The sequence below is a fragment of the Thamnophis sirtalis genome, unplaced genomic scaffold (genome assembly GCF_051295495.1).
Source record: "Thamnophis sirtalis isolate CommonGarterSnake01/CBP01778 unplaced genomic scaffold, rThaSir2_p1.2 scaffold_13, whole genome shotgun sequence".
Taxonomy (NCBI): Eukaryota; Metazoa; Chordata; class Lepidosauria; order Squamata; family Natricidae; genus Thamnophis; species Thamnophis sirtalis.
The window spans coordinates 53,795,733-53,819,318 of record NW_028261393.1 but is presented as its reverse complement, the minus strand read 5'-3'; the positions used below and the strand labels follow the sequence as shown (position 1 = coordinate 53,819,318).

At 52.6% G+C, this 23,586-nt stretch overlaps 3 protein-coding genes across 4 annotated transcripts; 2 read left to right on the top strand and 1 right to left on the bottom strand.

Moving 5' to 3' along the window:
• The first annotated feature begins 133 nt into the window (after positions 1 to 133).
• On the top strand, positions 134 to 6,933 carry HDAC8 (histone deacetylase 8). 2 transcript variants are annotated; one of them, XM_087727253.1, is made up of 11 exons: positions 134 to 262; positions 628 to 680; positions 760 to 890; positions 980 to 1,121; positions 1,239 to 1,351; positions 2,663 to 2,740; positions 2,878 to 2,986; positions 4,480 to 4,652; positions 5,332 to 5,426; positions 6,363 to 6,468; positions 6,570 to 6,933. In XM_087727253.1, the coding sequence occupies exons 1-11, from the start codon at positions 176 to 178 to the stop codon at positions 6,590 to 6,592; spliced, it is 1,110 nt and encodes a 369-aa protein (XP_087583379.1). In that variant the 5' UTR covers positions 134 to 175; the 3' UTR covers positions 6,593 to 6,933. The 2 variants fall into 2 exon arrangements, 1 of the variants encoding a protein (XP_087583379.1); XR_015698283.1 differs by lacking the exon at positions 6,570 to 6,933 and having other exon boundaries at positions 5,328 to 5,426.
• A 1,066-nt stretch (positions 6,934 to 7,999) lies between these two features.
• LOC106551801 (small ribosomal subunit protein eS4) lies at positions 8,000 to 14,684 on the top strand. The gene is made up of 7 exons (XM_087728260.1): positions 8,000 to 8,112; positions 8,441 to 8,518; positions 9,023 to 9,203; positions 10,153 to 10,250; positions 12,038 to 12,209; positions 13,213 to 13,370; positions 14,526 to 14,684. Exons 1-7 carry the CDS (start codon positions 8,110 to 8,112, stop codon positions 14,625 to 14,627), a joined length of 792 nt encoding a protein of 263 aa, XP_087584386.1. The 5' UTR covers positions 8,000 to 8,109; the 3' UTR covers positions 14,628 to 14,684.
• A 528-nt stretch (positions 14,685 to 15,212) lies between these two features.
• Positions 15,213 to 18,763, bottom strand: LOC106551797 (uncharacterized). The gene is made up of 3 exons (XM_014069952.2): positions 17,659 to 18,763; positions 16,969 to 17,049; positions 15,213 to 15,756 (listed from the first exon to the last, which is right to left on the bottom strand). The coding sequence occupies exons 1-3, from the start codon at positions 18,761 to 18,763 to the stop codon at positions 15,590 to 15,592; spliced, it is 1,353 nt and encodes a 450-aa protein (XP_013925427.2). The 3' UTR covers positions 15,213 to 15,589.
• Positions 18,764 to 23,586: the final 4,823 nt, after the last annotated feature.

Below are 23,586 nucleotides of genomic sequence, written 5' to 3'. Positions count from 1 at the left end.
AGACCTTGGGGTGGGGGGGGAAGGGGGCGCGCCTGGCAGAGACGAGGGAGGAGGGGAGGGGCCGCTCTGCAAGTGCCGCCCACCCGCCTCTCACCGGCAAGCCAGGACTTCATTTCCCGGCGCGCCACGCGGCAGCAGGAAGCCCGTCGCGAGGCTCGCTCGGCCCGGGCCGCTCATGGACGGCTCGCCGCCACCGCCGGTCTATGTGTATGGCGCCGAATGCCTGGCGCGATGCGACGCCCTCTGCAAGGTCCCGCGGCGGGTGCGTGGAGGGGTGTGCGTGGGGGCTGGAGGGGGGACGGGTGCGTGCGTGGGGGGGCGGGTGCGTGGAGGGGACGCTGGGGGTAGGCGGGTGCGTGGGGGGGTATGCATAACGGGTGGGGGCTGGGGGGGTGCGTGCGTGGAGGGGGCGCTGGTGCGTGGGGGAGGCGCTGGGGGTAGGCGGGGGCGTGGAGGGGTGTGCATGGGGGGACGCTGGGGAGCGGGGGCGTGGAGGGGTATGCATAGCGGCTGAGGGTTGGGGGGCGGGGGCGTGCGTGGGTGGAGGCGCTGGGGGGGCACGGGTGGGGGTGTTGGGGAGGCGCTGCCCGCGCGGGGAGGAGCTGAGCCGCCGCCGTCTCTCCGCAGGCCAGCATGGTGCACGCGCTGGTGGAAGCCTACTCGCTGTTGCAGCATATGAGGTAGGCGGGCGGGCGGCGACGTCCCGGGTGGGGGTCTCGCCTAGGAGCCCCCCCGCCCGCCTGAGCCTTGCCTCCCTAGGGTCGTCCAACCGCGCCCCGCCCGCATGGAGGAGATGGCAGCCTTCCACACCGACGCCTACCTGCAGCACCTGCGGCAGGTCAGCGAGGACGGCGACGAGGACCACCCGGACTCCGCCGAATTCGGCCTCGGTGAGCGGCGGGTGGAGACCCCTCAACCCCCCCAATACCACCCTCCCCCCCCCGCTGATTTGGCTTCCCTTCCCTCCTCTCCCCCGCAGGCTACGACTGCCCAACCAGCAAGGGCATCTTCGAGTACGCGGCGGCCGTCGGCGGTGCCACCCTGACGGCGGCGCGGTGCCTGGTGGAGGAGAAGAGCCGGGTGGCCATCAACTGGGCCGGCGGCTGGCACCATGCCAAGAAGTACGGGCTGGGGGGAGGGGGCGCTGGGTAGGGGGGTGCCGAGGCAAGCGCTTTCCCCGCGCCCTTCGCCCTCTGCACCCCGGGCAGCCTGGCCGAGCTGCACCACCTCCTTTCCAGGGACGAAGCGTCGGGCTTCTGCTACCTGAACGACGCGGTGCTGGGGATCCTGCAGCTGCGCCGGAGATTCGACCGGGTCCTCTACGTTGACCTGGACCTGCATCACGGGGACGGTAAGGCTCCTCCCCCCTCGACTTACCGCAGTTCATTTAGTGACCAAAGTTGCTGAAAAAAGTGACGTTGCCGTTTTTCACACCTGAGTATTGCATCGTCCCCTGGGACACGCCATCAAAATTCCCACACTTGGCAGCTGACTTGTATTTATGACGGTTGCAGTGTCCTGGAGTCACCTGAATGGGAAAGCCAACTTCCCCATGTTACTAATGTAACAACCGCAATGATCCACTTAACAACTGTGGCAAGAAAGGTTGCAACTGAGGCGAAACTCACTTAACAAATGCCTCGCTTTGCAACAAATATTGGGCTCCCTTGCGATTGTAAGGCTTCCTGTAGCAGCGGCGACGTTTGGCGAACGAACCATTCAGCGACTGTCCTGAACGAGCGGTACTTAACGACTAGTCCTCGGAGCTATGGCCGCCCTTGGTGATCTTTGCTGGCCTTCAGTGATCAAAAACGTTGGGGGAGACACGTGGCCACACGGTGTCTGTGGAGGTTGGGATTTCTCAGGGCTTAAGTTAGGTTAGGTTTATTTATCTTGTATGCCGCCCTACTCCCGGGAGACTCAGGGCGGCTAACAATAAGAAGGGAAGGGGGTACAAGAATAAAAACAGCAATTAAAAATTCAACAACAGTCATAACATCAGGTGGGGCTGGATAATTCAACAGCCCCAGGCCTGCCGGAACAGCCAGGTCTTAGTTGCTTTGCGGAAGGCCGGAAGGGTAGTAAGGGTCCGGATCTCAACTGGGAGATCGTTCCATAGGGCTGGAGCAGCCACAGAGAAGGCCCTCCCCCGGGGAGTCGCCAGCCGACATTGGCCGGCAGATGGAATCCGGAGGAGGCCTAGTCTGTGGGATCTAATAGGTCTTTGGGAGGTGACTGGCAGGAGGCGGTCTCTCAGGTAGCCAGGTCCAATGCCATGTAGGGCTTTAAAAGTAACGACTAGCACCTTGAAGCGTGTCCGGAGGCCAATGGGCAGCCAGTGCAGCTCGCGGAGGATGGGTGTAACGTGGGTGTACCGAGGTGCACCCACAATCGCTCGCGCGGCTGCATTCTGGACTAGCTGAAGTCTTCGAACACTCTTCAAGGGCAGCCCCATGTAGAGCGCGTTACAGTAATCCAGCCTTGAGCTGACGAGGGCTCGCCTGAGGTCACGCTTTACGGCTGTCGCATCCCACTCCCTCCTGCCATTGTTTGCTGAAAAGGCCCCACTGCCGGGGGGGCTGCATTCTGACCGGAGCTGGGCGAAACGGACTCCGGGTCTGTGCACAAAGGAGCAGAATCTCCCTCTTTGCCCTCTGCGCAGGTGTCGAAGATGCTTTCAGCTTCACCTCCAAAGTCATGACGGTGTCCCTGCACAAGTTTGCACCTGGATTTTTCCCAGGTAAAGAAGCGGCTTCCTTACCACCTTGGATTCTGCCTGGCGGGATCCCTCTTGCTCGTCTTCTTTATGGGAGAAAGATAAAGGGTGACCCAGCCTTGCTTTGCGATGGGCTAACCGGAGCCTTTCCGCCTGCTCAGGAACGGGAGACGTGACCGAGGTGGGCATGGGGAAGGGGCGCTACTACACCGTCAACGTGCCCCTGCAGGATGGCATCAAGAACGAGGTGTACTATCAGATCTGCGAGGCGTAAGCACCTGCTCCTCTGGGCCCCACCCCAAAAAATCCAAGCTGGTGATTCGGCTTGGCTTGCCTGCTTCCTGGATAGCCACAGGGGGGGGGGGGGTCTCTCACAGTCAGGAGAAATCGGGGGGGGGGGGCTGGGGTAGGGGGCTTTCCCCCCCACATCCTCTTTTGGAGTGGTCCCACTTGGCAGCCCATAGTGGAATTTCACCTTCTCAGAATTGCTGGCATGTTTAGTGGCTTTTTTTTTCCTTTTTTACAAAAAGTTTTTATTTTATTTTTTCCCTTTCACATTCATTCATAGATATACATTCTTATAATTGCTATTTAGCATTTATCTATTCATCATTATGTGTGTGTGTATGTGTATGTATGTGTATATATATATATATATATATATATATATATATATATATATATATATATATATATATATATATATATATATATATATATATATATATATATATATTGGTGTTTTTTTTAATTTCTGCTGATTAAAAAAACCCCACAAATATAACAAAGGCAACAGTAAAAATATTGGGTTTCTGTCGTGATGGACTCTTGTGACGAGCCGATTGACAGATGATGGAAGCAGTTAGCTTCCTCCCATAATTGGGGCTTACCAGGGGTTGTAAAAATCTAATAGATATATGTATAATATATATATATATTTGGGCATACCAGGGGTTGTGACTTTAAATGCATACCTATTTCCCTGGCTCAGCTGATAAGGAGAAGAACCTTGTGGCTTAGTGGTTAACACATCTGCCTAAGATGCAGTACAGCACAGGTTCTAATCCCAGTAAGGGTATGGCTAGCTGATGAGAGCTAAATAGATCTATAATAGTCTCCTTTTATTTATCAGCACAAATACAACACATTATATATGTATATGTATATGTATTATTATAATTATAATTAAAAATACAGTTTGGATCACTTTGTGGGCCACCCGGTGCCTCCGTCTTATTTTGCAACAACTTTACTCCTTCCACCTTCTCAACTTCCCTTCTCTGCCTTCTTCCCTCCTCTCCTTCCTCCTTTCTTCTTCCCCTCTCTTTCTCCTCTCCTCCTCCCTTCTCCTCTTTCTTACCCTCTCTCCTACTCTTAATTCTCCACCCTTACTTTCTCTGCTTTACCTTTTCTCCTTTCCCCTCCTCATCCCCCCTCCTTTCCGTTGTTGCTCTTATTTATTTTCTCTGATGGGTTTTCAGGGTGGCATTTCAGCCAATCCCAACTTTTATGTTTTCCTACAAATAATTTTCTCTGTTTACGTTTTATTTCTAATATTAGTTACACTTAGTGCCGTTTCTTATGGAGTATCCAGTATTCTAGAATCTCTGCCTGCCCCTGCCTTTGTCCCTCCCCGGGCTCTGCCCCCCCCCCCTCCAGTAGGGCCAAGGATCCTCGGAGGAGTCCGCAGGGAGGGATGGCTGACCCTCAGCAGGGGAGGAGAGCCGGGTCCAGCAGCTTCCCTCCCCTCTTTCATTCTGCAGGGTGCTGAAGGACGTCCATGCCGCCTTCCGGCCGGAAGCTGTAGTCCTGCAGTTGGGGGCGGACACAATTGCCGGCGACCCCATGTGTGCGTTCAACCTGACCCCGGAAGGGATTGGCAAGTGCCTGACTTACGTGCTGCAGTGGCAGCTGCCGACCCTCATCCTGGGGGGAGGTAAGCAAGGATGCAAGTGTGGCATCAGGCAGGCAGGCGCCGGGAAATGTAGATTGGGACGGAGCCCCAAAGGTCGGCTGGTATGTGTGTGTGTGTGTGTCAGTCTCATATTTCTTAGTCTCATATTTATTTTGAATATAATCAGTCCATCCTCTCCATTCCAATTTGTATTTCTCATCTGGAATGGTCCTTGAGATAATGCTGATATTTTAGCCATCTCCGATAAGTTTGTTACTTTTAACGTCCATTCTTGAATGGTAGGCAAATCTTCCTTCTTCCAGTACTGCGCCACCAACAGCCTTGCTGCCGTTGTTAAATTCAGAATCAAATTAGTTTCTATAACTGTACAATCTGTAGTTATACCTAATAAGAATAACTGAGGAGTAAACTTTTATCAATTTAAAGTCGTTCTTAAGGTTCCATAGAGTTAAAAATGAAATGACCTCAGTGCAATGTTCCCCATCGTCTGCAATGTTTCTTTCTGGGTCAGTGAAGTGGCTTGAGTCAACTCTGCAAGTCTCTCGTTTGTGTCACTGAGCCCGTCAGCTTGCGCAGCTGCGCAAAACGCTTCGTGCTCTTCTGAATGGGGCCAGATTGGCTGTGGTGGGCAAGTGCTTTTCACTTCACTTTTCTCTTTGCCCTCTTCCTTATGTGGTGTCTCGTTCCCTCCTGGAGATAGGAGGCTATCACCTTGCTAACACTGCCCGCTGCTGGACGTACCTAACTGGAGTCATCCTGGGGAAAACTTTGCCCTCTGAAATTCCCGATCACGAGGTAAGTCTCGAGCCCCTCCCCTCCTCCAAGCACAGGGGAAAAGGCTGCCCTTAATCTTGGACTCCCTGTGAAAATAAGCCTCTGATTTATTTATCTGGGGAAGTCGCAGTGGGTGTGGCCTCCTTTGTGGGAGTGGCTTGCAGGCCATGTGACCTGGTGGGAGTGGCTTACTGGCCATTTGTTTTCTCTCTCTCTCTCCTTCCTTTTGTCTCTGTCCCTTTTTCCTTTTTTTCTTTCATCTCACTTTTTCTTTCTTTTTTTCTTTCTTTTTTTCTTTCTTCCTTTCTTTCTCTTTCTCTTTCTCTCTCTGTATGAGTCTGTGTGTGTGTGTGTGTTTGTGTGTCAGTGCTGGGTTTCAAAAAATTTTCGAACCTACTCTGGGTGTGGCCTCCTTTGTGGGAGTGGCTTGCAGGCCATGTGACCTGGTGGGAGTGGCTTACTGGCCATGTGTTTTCTCTCTCTCTCTTTCTCTCTCTCTCTCTCTTTCCTTCCTTTTGTCTCTCTGTCCCTTTTTCCTTTTTTTCTTTCATCTCTCACTTTTTCTTTCTTTTTTTCTTTCTTTCTCTTTCTCTCTCTGTATGAGTCTCTCTGTGTGTGTGTGTGTGTGTGTCAGTGGTGGGTTTCAAAAAATTTTGGAACCTCTTCCGTAGGTGTCGCCCGCTTTCTGGTGGAACCTCTCCTAACTGGTTCGGTAGATTTGACGAACCGGTTCTACCGAAATAGGTGCGAACTGGTAGGAACCCACCTCTGGGTAGTCGAGAATGCTTGAGACCCCCTGCAATACACCCATGATGATCGACGTTTGAAGGAACTCGCCGCTGCTCAAGGCAGAGGCTGGGAATGAGAAAGGGAGGAAGTGGGCGGATGGCCCAAGGTATCCAGCCATGCATGGGCCACCCCTGGCTGGCTCTTGAGAAAAGACCTTCCCTCTCCCAGTTCTTCACGGAATACGGCCCTGACTACGTGCTGGAAATCACTCCCAGTTGCCGACCAGACAGGAATGAGCCTCAGCGTATCCAAGAGATCCTTAGCTGTGTGAAAGGTGGGTCCTCTCTACTCCCGTCTGGGGGGGGGACGGGACGATCGGAGGGTGGGCTCCGAGGGCCCCAGCAGGGCACAGGCTTGTATTTTCTCTCTTTGCAGGACACCTGAAACATGTGACTTAGTGGGAAAGAGGGTTCCCTTCTCCCCAGAGCCCCTCTGCCCCTGGGTGCAACGGTCAAAGCATCTGCAGAGAAACTGCACGGAAATGCGAGTCCCTCAGGAGTGGTTTGTGCTGCTTGGAGCAACACGGTGTTAAAGCAACACCCCTCCCACCGCCTCCAGTCCCCCAGCCTGGACTTCCAGCCTCGTCCCTTACAGAGGCAGCTCATTCTGGAAGGAGTGGAAGGCCCTGGGCCTCTCGGACTGGCAGGAGCACAGCAAGATGAGTCTCCCCTCCGTCGGCCTTTTTTTTAAAAACAGCTGTTTGTCTTGAAATAAAATAAAAAAAAACTGGATGACTTTGGCTCTTGTCCTGGTGTGTGTTCCTTGCATTCCCCTTGGACTAAGCTCCATCAAAAGTGTTTTCCATCTTTTTTTTTAATATATTTTTATTCTTTTTAAACAAAATGACACATACAAAACAAAGCAATGTTTTGACATGCATGTCACCAAGCATGTCGTTTGGTTACAAGTTTTTGTGCATCAATTCTTAAGATTAAGAATAACATCACTGGTTTTGCATTAAACATAACTGAATATTTCGCTGTCGTTGAGCATTATGTGTTCAAATTACCATTAATATTCTTTCATTTGTAACAATCCTTATTTCCTTGAATTAATAATTATCTATCTAATAATGAGTCTTTAAAGTATTATAATATCTCCAAGGAGAAAAAGGGGAGATTAGAACAAAGAATTCCCATTAATTTATAATATACGTTCATGGCAATGAATCCCACCGGTTTCTTGAGTGAGCCTCAAGATTGCACTCAACAAGGAATGTTACAATTTATCTAAAGTTAGCTTAATAAAAGTTAAAGTACAAGAGGGAGGTAGGATGCTAAAGTTAGTTAGCTTATGTTAGTGTATGATTGTTAAATGTTTATACCCTGTATTTTGCTCTGGGAGGTTGGGAGGGAGGGTTGGAGGGGAGGCAGGGTTGTGGGGGAAGGAGGAAAGGGGAAGGGAAAATATTTGTAAAATTTATTAAAACTCTTAAAAAAAAAAGATTGCACTTGATGGGAGTGACAGGGAGGAAAATGCTCCCCCCATGGAGAAATGCTTCTCCATTTCCCAGTGAAGCATCCTGCAGCATTTTCAGCGTCCGGCTTGCAGGTTCCCTGCGTGGCCCTTTGGGGTCTGCAGTCAGCTGCCCCCTCCCCCATTCCTGGCCCGGGTGGGAGACGCCGCAGACGGGACTTCCAGATGTGGCTTGTCAATAGTGGCCACGGAGCCCCCCTCCCCAATTGCATTTCGCATGCGCATGCGTGCTCTGACTTCGGAAGCTATGCGGAGCTGCGCTCCGTGGGCGGGTGACGGAGAGAGCGTCTTCTCTCCAAGTAAGAACCATCGTGGCGGCTAGGGGGAGCTGCTCGCTGTCGCCCGCGAGACTTTCTGGACGCGCGGAGCCGCCGTACTTCAGGCAGGATATCCGGCCGGGGGGGTGGAAGCGGCGGCCCTTTCTCAGCGGAACGCGGCCATGGTGAGTACGCGGCTCTTGGCTCGCGCCTCCCGGAATCCCTCGCCATCCGTCGGCCTAATCTGAGCGGAGCGCCCCGGTTGGCGGCAGAAGGACCGGCAGCCCGGCGGGGCACCGCGTGGCCGCTTTTTGGCAGCAAAGCGCCCTTCTGGTCCCAAGGAAGGCCGGCTTCGGAAGATGCGAACGGAGGGGCCGGGTCGCTCCCGCACTCGGCCTGCTCCAGGCCAGGAATCCGGGCTGGGCCGCCGCAGCTCCGGGGCCAACGCGGGGATGGGTCTCGCTTGCCTTCCTCGACCATCTGTGTAACGGCTGCTTTGCGCGGTTCTTGCAGGCTCGTGGACCCAAGAAGCACCTGAAGCGGGTGGCCGCTCCGAAGCACTGGATGCTGGACAAGCTGACGGGAGTCTTTGTAAGCTCGGCCGGTCAAGCACGCTGCCTTGGGGATGCGGGGGTGGGGAATGGTTCCCCTTAACGTGGCCTGAAGGCGGGCCGCTTGCACGCTTGGGCTTGGTCGGGTGGAGCTCCCAAGCCTTGAGCCCCTTGCAGAGATGCGGTTGTGCTAGAGGCCTTCCGCTGCAGCGGCCCTTCTGGCATTCTTGCTCCAAACCACAACTTTGGTGCGTTCTTGTTAAGATAAATGCCGCAGCTTTGAGCGTGGCATGCACTGAATGGCAGGAGGAAAGGAGCCTATGGGCTTTCCCCACAAAAAGCTGCCTGCGATTGATATTGAGAGAGGGAGGGGGAGAGAGAGAAGAGAGGGAGGGGGAGAGAGGAGAAGAGAGGGAGGGGGAGAGGAGAAGGAGAGCATCCCTGCCCTGTGGATGCCTTGACCCCTTTCCTGTGCCCTGAAGGGGGATTGATGGGGATATTGTGTGTGTGTGAGAGAGACTTTCCACTGTCTTTGTATTTACAGGCACCCCGTCCATCGACAGGACCCCACAAACTGAGGGAATGCCTCCCACTTATCATTTTTCTCAGGAATAGGCTTAAGTATGCCCTGACTGGGGATGAGGTCAAGAAAATCTGCATGCAGCGGTTTATCAAGATTGATGGCAAAGTGCGCACAGATATTACCTATCCGGCCGGATTCATGGGTTAGTAGTGAAAGTTAGGTTTGGGCTGGGCTGGGGAGGGCAATCTGTAGATTAGTAAAGGGAAATATACAAAGGAAATTAAGTACATATTAATACATCTAACTACAGATAGAATAGCATTTGCCTAATGCTGGAAACAAAATAATACCCCCTCGGATGAATTAGTGATTTAAAAAAAACTTTGGATTGTGCAGAGATGGACAAATTAACACTGAAATTAAAAGATAAAGGAGAGTCGGAATATTATGAAATTTGGAACAAGTGGTACAAATGGCTGCAAAACAGGAATTAAAATTAATGAAGCCAAAAGACGATATATATAAATATATATAGAACTGTGTATAAAGGTGTGTAAATATAGAAGCGAAATATATACATGTACAGGTACGATGACATAATGTTAATGTAATGACTGTAAGGTGTAGAAGGGAAATAATAATAAAAATCTGCTAGAAAAGAAAAGTGGGAAGTGACATTTTGATATTTCCTTAAAGGTTGCTGCTCATCCAGGAAACGTATTCTGTTCTTTAATTCTAATAGAATGCTTCGATTGTCCATTCCACAAATAATTTATCTAGCAGTAAGTAACAGCTTACCTTCTCCAGCCTAGTTCTTAGATGTCAACTTCTATAAACTAGACTCAGTTTCTGGGTAAGTGGTTATGGGAACCAACCTGGCCCATCTCCATTATGCAGTCGCCCTCACTTGCTTCCAGTTTTCCCCAAGTGGCATCTGACTTGCTTTGGCCTCTTTCTCTGGGTGTTTTGTCTTTGAAGTACGCCACGTTTCACTCTTTAGATCTCAGAAGAGTAAAAGCCTCTCTTGAGATCTGAAGAAGCAACATATCAAAAGACAAAACCGTGCAGTGGCAAAGCCATTTGTTTCGCCTCCTTTGGAAGCCAAGGACATGTCTCCCAATGCTTTTGTTTTTGGCTTGATTCCTTATCAGATGTGATCAGCATTGAAAAAACAGCTGAGCACTTCCGCCTCGTGTATGACACCAAGGGACGCTTTGCCGTTCACCGCATCACGCCGGAAGAAGCCAAGGTAAGCCTGCCAGGCAACCAGTATCGGAAAGGCAGAATTATATTCCTTGACTTAAGAAACTGGATGAATATCGGTCAGAGGAAACGTGCCCTGAAACTGTGACGTCGTTGCTCCCGGGTGTCTTTTGTCAGACTTAGCAAATCGTTGTTCCCTTATTTGAGTCCTGTTTTTGGAGGGTGCTGACTAAAATTGACCTCTGAACTTTCTGGATACCAGATGGGTGGGGGGAAAAGTCCCTTCATTTCCTGGAGTGCATCTCGCCAGGTTCCTGCTCTGAATGCTGAGGGGATCTGGGGTGGGACCGTCCTCAGAAATGTTTTTTCATGCTAGACCGGTGTTTCTCAACCTTGGCAACTTGAAGATGTCCGGACTTCAACTCCCAGAATTCCCCAGCCAGCGAATGCTGGCTGGGGGATTCTGGGAGTTGAAGTCCGGACATCTTCAAGTTGCCAAGGTTGAGAAACACTGCTAGAACTTGAGTCCCTGGATAGATAGACTAAGGTGATGCTTCCCAGCCGATACAATTGGAGGGTTAGGGTTTTCCATCTCATTCACATTCATATAACATTATTTCACTAAGCTTAATGTTATAGTATATTACACATTTAAACATCATGCTCTCCGTTTTCCTCTTGATGTCTTAATAACAATACATTTTAAACTTAAACATCCTTATCCTCATGTTATATATGTTTTTATGTTTACTAACAAATTTCCTTTTTGTTTACATCTTTATCTTAATATATTTTTACTTTCTCTTTAATCTTCATTTCCAAACTCCTTTTTTATTCTCTAGCCATTGATAAAATACCTCCCATATCACATAATATTCAGTTTTTCTCTCTCTAGCTGCTAATGTTAATCTGTTCATTTCTGCACGTTCTAATATTTTTCTTACCACCCGTTTCATCAGTTGGAATTTCTCCACTTTTCCAGTGTTGTGCAAATACAGTTCTAGCTGCGGTTAATACATGAATAATTATCAAATATACATTCTCTTTATTATAAATTTCAGGCAAAATTCCTAGCAGAAATATTTCTGGTTTCAGTTCAATACATTGTTGTGTCATCTCTTCCAACCGTGTGTTGATTTTTATCCAATACTTTTTTGCTTTTCCACATGTCCATCATATATGATAATAAGATTCAGATATTTGGAAGCATTTCCAACATTTAGCTGATTTGTCCTTAAACAATTTCGCCAACCTCGCCCATGGTAGATGCCATCTGTAAAACATCTTATACAAATTCTCTTTATATGCAGCTGACATTGTTAATTTGTAATTCCTAAGCCACAGTTCCTGCCATTTATCTAGTTCTATTGCATAAGCATTACCATGCTATCATTATCTCTTGTTCCTCTTCCTGTTTTATGCCCAATAAGTAGCTATACAATTTCTTTATTAGTTTTTTCTCGTGTTTCTGTTAAGATTTTATCTGACTCTGTTATTCCTTTGTAAAATCCCTGTGTTTCAACATCTTTCTCATATCTTGACTATCTGCACATATGAATACCACGTTACATCAACTCCTTGCTCGCTCGTGTCTTCTTTCGTTTTAAGTCCCCCTTCCTCATTTAGTTCCAGCCTGCTTCCTGATTGGGAGAGTGGTCTGAAGCGTCTGGTGGGCTCCAGGTCACCTCCCCCTACTCTAAGCAGCAGGGTCTGCTCCCCGGCAGTTGGCCAGGAGATCAACAGAAGGGGAAGACTGTTGTCCTTTTAAAAGCTTTGAAATGGCAGAAGCCCCATGTGACCCAAGTAACTCTCTCTGTTGGTTGGTTTCCCCAGTACAAGCTGTGCAAGGTTAGAAAAATCTTTGTGGGCACCAAAGGAATTCCTCACCTTGTCACTCATGATGCCCGAACAATCCGGTACCCAGATCCCCTCATCAAAGTGAACGACACCATCCAGATTGATTTGGAGACAGGCAAAATTACAGACTTCATCAAGTTTGACACAGGTTTGTTCTAAGTGACGTAACTGTGGGGTGTTCAGACTGCTGTGGGTCTGTTTTCAGGGGTTGTGTAGTTTGTGACTTGAAGCGCCTGCCCTGGAGAGCAGAACACCTGCTCTTTAGGGTTCACCGACAAATGCGCGATAGACATAACGCGCGCCGACAAAACCGCGACGTACAAATGAGCGCCGACAAAACCGCTAATTGGTTTTCGACAAATGCGCGACGACAAAATTGCATCATCAACAAACTATAGACAGCCCAGTGAGTGTGCTGGGCCGTTAACATAGTGGGACGCGTATACGTACGTTATAACCCTAACCCTAATTTTTTTCCGATTTTATTGTACTTGTCATTGCGCTTTTGTCGTCGTGATTTTATTGTCACAAATTTGTTGGCGCTATTTTGACGCCGCGTTTTAATTGGCGCTATTTTGACGGCGCGCATGTGTCTATCGTACAATTGTTGGGTCACGGCTCTTTAGATGGTGGGTTTTTGCAGCGGTTTTGGTGAAATAGGGTCGGTATTCCTGGAAAGCCATGCTGGGGCCAAGGGTTAGCGTTTGATTAGGGAACTGGGATTTATTTATTTATTTGTCTTGTGTGCCGCCCACTCCCGGAGGACTCCGGGCGGCTCACAAAAGACAAGGGAAAAGGGGGGAAACGAGACAAAGACAACATATTAAAAACAAAACCAACATTCACAATTTCCGTGGAGGTAGATGCTTCTCAGTTCCCCCCAGCCTGCTGGAACAGCCAGGACTTGGTGGCTTTACGGAAGGCCGGGAGGGTAGTAAGGGTCCGGATCTCGACAGGGAGCTCGTTCCAGAGGGCCGGAGCTGCAACAGAGAAGGCTCTCCCCCGGGGAGTCGCCAGCCGACATTGGCTGGCAGATGGAATCCGGAGGAGACCCAACCTGTGCGATCTAATTGGTCTGAGAGAGGTAATCGGCAGGAGGCGGTCTCTCAGGGATGGATCGTATGGGCAACTTCTTCCTTTTCCACCTGCAGGCAACTTGTGCATGGTGACCGGAGGAGCTAACTTGGGGCGTATCGGTGTGATCACCAACCGGGAGAGGCATCCCGGTTCGTTCGACGTGGTTCATGTCAAGGATGCCAATGGCAATAGCTTCGCCACCAGACTGTCTAACATCTTTGTGATTGGAAAGGTAAGCTGCTGGCAACGGGTATATGCAGCGCAGGGTAGAGAATTGGCCGGGCGCTTCTCCCAACCTCCTTTTGAGGAGCAGAGACGCAAAGGAGAGCCATTGTCGGCCCTTCCTGACTTGCAGGGGAGGGGCCTGGGTCTGCCATCCGCCTTCCCTCCTTTGGTTTCTACCTACCAAGAGGGAACTTGTGCCAAAGGATACATTCTGAAATCATACCGTCATAATTTTATGATTTATGATTGAGCCAAGGTGGCGCAGTGGTTAAATGCAGCACTGCAGGCTACTGCTAGATCAGCAGTTCAGCGGTTCAAATCTCAGCGGCTCAGGGTTGACTCAGCCTTCCATCCTTCCGAGGTGGGTAAAATGAGGACCCGGATTGTTGTTGGGGGCAATATGCTGTCTCTGTAAACTGCTTAGAGAGGGCTGAAAGCCCTATGAAGCGGTATATAAGTCTACTGCTATTGCTATTTCTGAATTTTTATTGATAAATTCTCAAAACTCTTAAAATCGGTTCAGAAACCATAAAACTATTCAGTACACCTTTGAAAATGAAAGCCTAAATATCCCGAATGTTTCAAACGTCCTTAAAAGAAAGATTGCTCGAATCTTTTTGCAATGAAAGCGAGAACTAGTTTTAGAAAAATGAGTCGGCGCACAAGTGTTCACAGATGGGAGCACGAGTGGCAACTGCGATTAGTTAGGTAACTGCTTCTAGGGCTAGATCTTGAACTAGTATTAGTCCATATGGTGAGAGTTGTCAAGTTTGATTCCCCCCCCCCTAATCAATAATTTGCTTTCTCAGTTTGTTAGATTGCAGCCCTCAAATTCAGTTCTATTTGTTTATTAAGGTTGCTTAATCTGAGGAGCACCGGAAGCCTCCGCTTCTGATCCATGCTGATCTGGCTATTCTGGGGGAGGGGGGTGTGGCCCAGTGGCTTTCCAGAGATTAATCTTGCAGAGCTGGAATTGGATCGTGGCTTTCTGGAATGTCTAGAACCCCTTCACTTGGGCCCAAAACTACTGACCACCCCCCTCTCAAGCAACCAGGTCGTTACGGTTCGGAAGGAAGTTAAAGATGCTTTGCTTCTAGCATCCCCAGGAATGGCTCGTGCGCGACGTGTTTCTCCCTAACGTATTTTCTCTTTCGAACTTCAGGGCAACAAGCCTTGGATCTCTCTGCCACGTGGAAAAGGAATCCGCCTGACTATCGCGGAAGAGAGAGACAAGAGGCTGGCAGCTAAACAGAGCAGCGGTTGAGCCCTTCCAATCCAGACTGATTTGCGGTTTGATAAATAAACCTTTTCCATACTTCTCTCTGGGCTTTCCTCTCCTTGGCTGTCCTAGGCCCTTTGCGTGGTTCTGCAGTAGGAAACAGGATGGGCAAGGGGAGCAGGGGATTCCACGAGGCTCCAGTCCTCATTTCTCTTGGGTTAGGGGCCAATTCTGGCAGAGATGAGTTTTCAGTTAAATATTTATGTCCCTAAGGGGAATTACCCTTAGGAGAGCCGAGGTGGCGCAGTGGTTAGAGTGCTGTACTGCAGGCCACTTCAGCTGACTGTTAGCTGCAGCTCAGTGGTTCAAATCTCACCGGCTCAGGGTTGACTCAGCCTTCCATCCTTCCGAGGTGGGTAAAATGAGGACCCAGATTGTGGGGCCGATATGCTGACTCTGTAAACCGCTTTAGAGAGGGCTGAAAGCTCTATGAAGCGGTATATAAGTCTAACTGCTATTGCTATTGCTACTCCACCCCGGGGCATTTTCTTCCTATGCCCACAAGAGGGAGGGGAGTCTAAGCCACCATCTGTTCTCTCTGTTCATGAAAGAAACAGTCAGACGCGTCTGTAGGTTTTACGAACACGTGTATATGCATGTGAAGGGAATATTCCGAAAGCATCGGAGGAATGAGGAAGAGGAGGAGGAGGAGGAGGCACTTAATTGAAGAGGTTGCAGTTGGTTACAGTGGTGTTTTTTTCCTTAGCAGGTCTTGCACGTCTACTGGGTCAGCTCTTTCTGGCAGTTCTTTATAAAATCTTTTTACAAAAACGGATCTTGGTTCTGGGAATAGAACAACTGCAGCACTGGTGCTGCAGTGCAAAAAACCTCTGAGCTGAGCTTCTTTTTTTTTGGGAGGGGAGCTACAGGTGATAGCTTGGGAAGGTGGACCAGAATATCCTGCCTTCACTGATTTTCCAGGGTGAGCGGGGATGGCCGCAGCCCCCTTACGTTCGCTTTGGTTGGCATCCGGCGCTGCCCTCTCCCTGTTCCAGATCTAGGCTTTGCAGTAAACGGCCGACCTGCGTGTCCTCGAAATCCTCCCAACCTGACAGGTGCTCCGAGTCCTTGGAGCCGAAGCTGCCGGAGTCGCTTCCACCAAAGTCGCTGTCATCTGAAAATGGGCAACACCAGAAGGCTTGGTTTGGGGGGGGGGGGCAGCTGAGCGCCTCATCCGAACCCTCCACAGGGGTGGGAGGGAGGGGCCAGGCGCTTCCCTTTGGCCACTGTGAGTTGGGTCAGAAGAGCGCCAGCGCGGGGTCAGTCAGGGTTCTCTAGGGCAGTGTTTCCCAACCTTGGCCACTTGAAGATGTCCGGACTTCAACTCCCAGAATTCCCCAGCCAGCGAATGCTGGCTGGGGAATTCTGGGAGTTGAAGTCCGGATATCTTCAAGTGGCCAAGGTTGGGAAACACTGCTCTAGGGAACTCTGGGGAAGGGGGAACCAGTAGCAACCTGGGCCAGGTAAGGACGGGGTTGTTTGCAGAGGAAGGCCAAAATGGAGGGGAAGGGGCTGGCAAGGAAGCAGTTTCAGAGGCTGTAACGGTAACAGAAAGCAGCAGGTTCTCTTGGCCAACCGAATGGCTGAGTTAGCATCAAGCAGTGTTGCCTAGTGCAGGGATGGCAAACCTTTTCGGCACCAAGTGCCCAAACTGGGACATCCGTGTGCACACAGGGGTGCCGGTTCCCCGAAGACCTGCTGGCTGGCACATGCATACCTGCTTTTGGGGCTGTTTTCAGGCCATTTTTGACCCTGAAAATGCTCTAAAAAACACCCCAGAAAACGGCCCCAAAACACCTGGAAAAATGGCCCGAAAAGCACTCTGAAAACAGCTTGAAAAATGACCTGTTTTTTGGCTGTTTTGCGGGCTGTTTCCAGCACCTGTGAAGACCAGCTGGTGACGGTGCGGGTGCCCACAGGGCTGTGTGTGCCACTTCCGACATGCGTGCCATAGGTTCGCCATCACAGGCCTAGTGATTCTTGCAGCCCAACCTTGAATTAACAAATGACCCTCCCGAGCTAACGCGCTGTGTGCTGCTTACCGCTCGTTCAGCTCTGCTTAATTCTTGGGTGGATGGGAGCCCGCCAGAGTTGTAGGCCAGACTAAGGGGTCCAAGCAAGCCCCAGAAGAAATAGCAAGGTGCCCCGTGCTGCTGCCAAGGGAAGCCTGGCGGTGCCCCTGTTGCCAGAGGAGGGGGGGGGTCTTCCCGGAGGCTCCCCTTGGTGGGTCAGGCAAGCGGAGCTGAAGCGAGCCATAGAAGCTGCGGTGCAGAGCGGCCCCACCCATGTGCCTTCTGCAGGCTCCCAGTGGCCGAAGAGGACTTACTGTCTTGCATGGCCCATTCAAGCGTGTCCACCGCATCGGCCAGGGCGGCCTCCTCCGAGTCCTCCCAGTTGTCCTCAGAAGCTGCGAGGAGGAAAAGGAAGTGGGTTGGTCTGGGCTGGGAAAGGCCCTTCGTTCTCTGGAGCCTTTTCCAGCCCAGAGTCTGGCGCGCTTTAAGAAAGGCTTTGGCTTTGAGCAGGATTCAAAGAGCAAAGTAAGAAGGGTGCCAATGGCTTCCTGAAGCCTGATCCAGCCCCCTGCTGCACGGGGAGGCCTGGTCCGGTAAGGGGAAGGAGGCTCCACATGTTCCTGCTTGCAGAGGGGCAAGCATCGAGGGGGAGGGCTGGAGATGAGAAGGAGACTGGCATCATCTGTGAGCAACGCCTTCTCAAGGACGCCAAACTGCCACCTTTGGCCTCCCACATTATTGAGAAACTGGCTGTTGGGGTAGAGGGACTTTCTAGCCTGCACTAAATTCACCGTATGTTTTATAGGTTCTCCCACAGACGATGGCATTTCAGGTTCACTGTTGCAATGAACTTAGCAACAGTGGGCACGCGGGCACGCTTTACTGCAAACTAGGCAGGCAAGCCGTGCTCGTCTAGGGTGGCAAAGGGATCTGGGAACAGTCTTTCGGCACCCTTATAAGGCCGAAGCCTTTGGGAGCCTTTGTGTCTGGCGAAGTAGGCTTACAGGTTTCGGTTGCCTCGGTGTTGACGGGGCAATCTGCATCTGAGCTGCTGCCGATGGAAGAAGTGCTCGTGTCCTCAAAGTCGGCCGAGTATTGCGAAGCGCTGCTATAGACACTCGGGCTGTCTGCAAGGGTCCAGGCGCGCTGCAGGGAGGGGCGCCAGGTAGAGCCGGGCGCCTCGGTTGCACCACTCAAGGGGGCCAGGGAGCCCTCTGGGGCGGCCTTGAGCAGACTGGGCTTAGCCCCCTCTCCTTCGGGAGGGGCTTCGGGCGGCAGCTGGCGGGGGAGCCGAGGCTCCCGGTTGAGGAAGTAAAGGCTGAGGTGCTGCTGGACGTAGGGGAAGGTGAGGATGGTGCTGGCACTGGGCCGGACTGTGGGGTCCTTCTGCAGGATGCTCTGGATGAGGCTGTGCAGGGGGGCCGGGTAGCTGGGCGGGACGGGGCTGGGGCTGGAGTTCACTATCTTATGGAACAGGCTGATCATGCTGAAGGCCTGGAAGGGGGGCTGCAGGGCACACATCTCAAAGAGGACACAGCCCAGGGCCCAGACGTCTGCCTTGGAACTGTAGGGAAGGTCCCGGCAGAGCTCGGGGCTGAGGTAATAGGGCGTGCCCACAAAGGTGCTGGCTAGTTCCAGGGTGCCGTCCATCACCCTGGAGATGCCGAAATCCCCCAGTTTGAGGATGCAGGTCTGGGTGAGGAAGACGTTGGAGGCTTTGATGTCCCTATGCAAGATCCTCAAGGTGTGGATGTACTGCACCGCCAGGGCCAGCTGCACAAACCACCGCATGATGACGCTCTCGGGAAAGGGACCCCCTTTCTGGATATGCTGGTCGAGGGAGCCCCCGTCGCAGTACTCTTGCACGATGAAAACATGCGCCTCCTCGGTGTCCAGGAAGTGGCCATGGCAGGCCACCACATGGGGGTGCTGCAGCTGCCGCAAGATGGCCACTTCCTGCAGGATGGCCTCCTTGCTGCGCAGCCGCTTCCCGGGCACCGTCTTGACCTTCTTGACGGCAAAGAGCTTCTTCGTGCTGGCGTTCCTCATCAAGAAGACCTCGGCGCTGGAGCCCTGGCCGATGCTGAGGATGGGCTCGTACTGTTCCATGCTGCCCCACCGAGGCCCCTCTGCCCGTGACCCCCGGGCCGACCCCTCCCTTTACCCATGGCCGGAGGACGAGCGGGCCAGGAGCAGGGGATACTCAGCCACCAGCCTGGCCTTGGCTTCCAGGGCATGGCTGAAGTCAGGCCAGGGTGCCAGGGTAGCCTGCATCATAAGAATGACTATGACACCGCCACACTCCTCCCCCCCCCCTCAGCTGGTTCAGCGGCAAGGCCAGGGAGGGGACTAAAAGAGGACCCTCCCCACCTTTCTCTGTAGCTGCCAAGTGAATCCCCTTCTGATGTGCAGGAGAGGGATGCCAGCCACCCAGGGTGGAAGCAGCAGGTTTGGGGGTCACAAGTATCAAGAAGGTGCTTTCTGTGGCCCCCTTCTTTCCCCATTGTCAAAGTTGGGCACCCCAAACCCTGTTCTTGGCTTGGTCAGCCAGTGGCCAGGAACAAAACCCAGAGAGGTGCTCTTCTCAATGGCGACAGCCAGTTTTGGGCCACCATTGTCACCTGCTAGTGGCCACTCTGCTGGTTGGTGGGGAAGGCTTCTACATGGGGCAGCCCTTGAAGAGTATTCGGCGACTTCAGCTTGTCCAGAATGCAGCCGCGCGAGCGATCGTGGGTGCACCTCGGTTCATCCACGTAACACCTATCCTCCGCGAGCTGCACTGGCTGCCTATTGGTCTCCAGATACGCTTCAAGGCGCTAGTCGTCACTTATAAAGCCTTTCATGGTATTGGACCTGGGTACTTGAGAGACCGCCTGCTGCCAATTACCTCCACTAGACCAATTAGATCCCACAGACTAGGCCGCCTCCGAATTCCATCTGCCGGCCAGTGTCGACTGGCGACTACCCGGAGGAGAGCCTTCTCTGTGGCTGCTCCGACCCTCTGGAACGAGCTCCCCGTGGAGATTCGCACCCTCACCACCCTCCAGGCCTTCCGCAAAGCCCTTAAAACCTGGCTGTTCCGACAGGCCTGGGGTTAAAGAATCATTGCCCCTATCTCGAATGGTATGATTGTTGCGCTTTTTAATTATGTATATGTATTGTTTTTTGTCTTGTCAACGGTCTGTATTCCCTTTCCCTTGCCGAGTTGTGAGCTGCCCTGAGTCCCTTCAGGGAAAAGGGTGGCATACAAATGAAATAAACTCAAACTCAGGCAGGAGGGTCAGACTGGGACTACCCACCCAAGTGACCGGAGCTGACCCACTGCTCCCCAGAGAGTCATGCAGCTGCCTGTCTTCCCCACCCCTGGCTTCATGCTCGGAGTCCGGGAGCTGGAGGCCTTCTGCCAGGGGACGACGCTGCTGCTGCCCGCTTGCCGTATGAGGGAATCCCTTCAAACCAGGCGGCAGCCCAGGAGCAGGGTTTCCAGATGCTCCCTGGTGTGTGTGTGTGTCGGTCCCGCCAAGGAGCCTGGGTGCATTCTGTTCACTCCCAGGCCGGCCGGCAGGAGGACTCCAAAGACTGCAATACGCAAACCCAGGAAGTGAGAAACGTTCAGAAAAGGCTCCTCCCTCTGCATGCGGCCTTTGGTGGATGAGGGGTGTGGGGGGTGTGTGCTGGTCATGTCAAGCCCTGTATACATGGGGAAGGGTCTTTGGGGTGAGCTGTTGTGGCAGTCGGGGACTGAACTCATTTTAGTAACCTGCCTGAAGTGTCCGGTGGGCACACGGTGCTCCTTATAGGTGGGTCTCAGAACCTCACAGCAAATTATGAATGGTGGCTGTTTTGATAACCGGTTGCTTCTCAAACCCAGCACTCTCCGGGATGCAAGCGGGCAAGACTGCACATTTCTCAGCATCTTCCCCCCCCCCCCAATGGCGGTGTGTAAGTGGGCAGAAGAGCTCTGCCTCCTCTGGGGGGGAGGGGCAGAAGGGTAGCTCTAGACTCTCATTGACGGACCTCGGGCCCCTTGACCTTTCACCCCCATGGGCACTTTCTGAAATGCAGCTGAAGCCTTGTGTGCCACGTGCAGGGCTGCAGGAGATTTAGGGGTGCCTTAAGGCTCAGGGACACACACACATCACAACACACACACACACCCCGCTCTGAGGTTACAGTAGAGCTGCAAAGGGGAAGTTGATGCACAGCAAAGGTACCTCTGGAAGAGATTGGGTAAAGGGGAGACAACAATCTACTGTTGGCTCTGCCTCCAGAAAGGGGTTCAGCCATGAGACAGACCCCTGGAAAGAGACGGTGGTCCAGAAGCAGGTGCTTTTCCCCCAGACCCATTTCTCTCCCAAGTGGAAGGCTGCAGCTTTGGCAGTACCTCAAGGGAGCTATTGACCTCACTGGACACATGGACCGGGTTAAAAAGTAACCTTGGTTTTGATTTTCCCATCCTGGAAAGGTTGGAACGCCGGTCTGAGAGAGGCTACACTGCAAGGCCCCCCTCCCTCCTCCTCATCCAGAGCCCGAGCCCTCTTTCTGCACCAGGGGTGCCGTGCGTTTAAGTGCTCAGGTGCAGGCAATAGCCCCCCCAGCCTGCCTCGGGCTGCCCCTTCTTCCGTGCTCCGCCACTTCCTCCAGCTCTGGTACTTTCAGGGTTCCCTAAGGCTTCAGGGAGCACAGAGAGGCGGGACCCCCGCGCTGACGTCAAGGAAAGCAGAAATAGGGGAAGTGGAGGGCGGGAGGGAGGAGGGTTGTGCCTCGGCCCAGAACAAAACAAATTGACGACAACACAGAAAAATGTTCTCGGTTCCACGCTGTTATGTAAGAAGACTCTGGAGGCGGGGGGGAGCGGTGGAGTGTGGAGCACCCCGCAAGGTCCAAGCTTGCAGCCTTGGCTTGTCTCCCCGACCACGTCCCGTTTCAAGAGGTTACATAACAGGCCCCTGCATTCCGCCCGCCTTGCGGTTTGGAAACTGTCCCTGGGAAGCCGTTCTCTGGCAAATTCCCTGTCTTGGCGCAAAGTGGGGCTTTGCAGAGCTCTGTTCCCATCTGAGAAGATTGGCAGAGGTGGGTGAAGGGATGGCAGACCCTTCCTCAGCATCGCCTCCCCCCCCCCCGCATCCTTGAGACCAGGTTAAGCACCTTCCTCGGGTAGCACCTTCTGCACCTTCCTCAGGTAGCACTGACCCGTCCCATTAGCTCAAGAATGCCAGGCCGCAATGGCCTTCAGCCATGAGTCTCCTGGGCAGTCCCGGATCCCAGTGCCAGGCACCCCTAGTGCACTTGTTAGGATTGCTGTCGGGCAGTCCTGAAGGAAAAAAGCCAGGGTGTGGAAGAGTGAGCCTCGCGGAGCGTCCGCCAAGCCCAGCTTCATCTGAAGGTTGGTTCACCAGAACCGTGTTTGGGACGCAGAAAAGGACGTTTCCTTCTCTCCTACATCACCGGCATGGAGGTGGCTTTGACATGGTCCTTCCAACTGCAGGAAGAAGGTCGGATGGACGGACACAGAGGGAGGGAGGGAGGGAGGGAGAGAGAGAGTGCTAGAGCTTTCCCCACTCTCCAGAGGCCCAGAGCAGCCTCAGTGGCTACAGACAGCGGAGAAAAACAGCCCTTGCATGCTCTGACCACCTGCCACCCTTCCTGGGCATTCTGCAGAAAGTGGCTGGCTGGGTGACCAAGGAGGACCAGCATCCAAACAGCCCTTGTAGCCTCCTTCCGGGGCCATTCGCCCCCCACCCCCCGTTGGCTCTTGCGGGTGCGTCGAGGGATCTGAACGGTCTCCGCACCTGGCACAGTGGCAATCCGTGCAGCGCCCTTGGGGTATTTTGAGAGGGACAGAGGGAGTCGCGTGCCTGCCTTGGCTGGGCTCGGGGAGTCTGTAGGCCGGGGAGTGCCTGCCCCACCCCTGGGTGCCATCCAGAGGCTGCTGCAATCCTGGCAAGGAGCTGCTGCCAAGTTATGCAACCCGTCCCTTGTTAGCATGGAGGACGTCTTGTTCTCGGCTTCTGCTGGCAAGTCCTTTGTTTTGGTGCTGCTGCTGCTCACCAAAAGGGCAAAGAGGGGCGGAGGGCTGAAGGGCGCTTGCTCAGGGAGGAGGGAAGGATGCAAATGCTTCCTCCCCCCCAGGAACAGCCCCTATTTCCACCCAGGGAGGCCCCAGAGTGGACACCGCTTGTCCTTGGCTGCAGCGGGCCCCAGGGAGTGAAGAGTCACCCACTGGGCACCAGGAGCTGCACCTGACTCCAGGTGCCCCCTCCCAATGGTGAAAGCAATCTAGCCCTATAGAAAGGCACATACTCACCCACCCCATTGGCTGTGGCCTCCCTTTTCACAGGCGAAACAAGACTTTCACTTTTGGGGCTTCAAATTGGATCGTCTTTCGCGAACAATGTGAGACTCTGTTATTGCTAAGAAAAGAGGTCATAATTTAGACTTTCTGTGCCAATCCTGCCTCTGTCCCCTTGCCAAATGGAAGAACTTACATAAGCTTTGATGATGCGTTGGATCTGCAAATAAACAGACTGAGAAGAGGCTGTTTACTCAGCCTCGGCTCTGCAAACTTCACAATGCATTGAACAAAGATTGCAGGAGCCTCCCAGAGCCAAGGGGAAGGTCCCTGCATTGACAGACATTGTCCCCGCGGCTCTCCACGCCCAGCCACCCCGAGTCCCTGCACCCTCAGTGAAGGTATAGAGCCCACTGAAGAAGGAAACGCGGAGAGTCACCTGGAGAGTCAGAGGTCCTGCCCTCAAGTGCCCCTAGAGAGAGGGAAGGAGGGAGAGAGAGAGAGAGAGGGAGGGAGGGAGGGAGGGAGGTACCATCCAGAATCTACACTTCTGCACGGGGAGACGGTGGGACAGGTGTGTGGGAGCCTCTGGGCTTTGGCAGCTGGAGGGCAACTGGGCTCCCCAGGCCAACATCGAAGC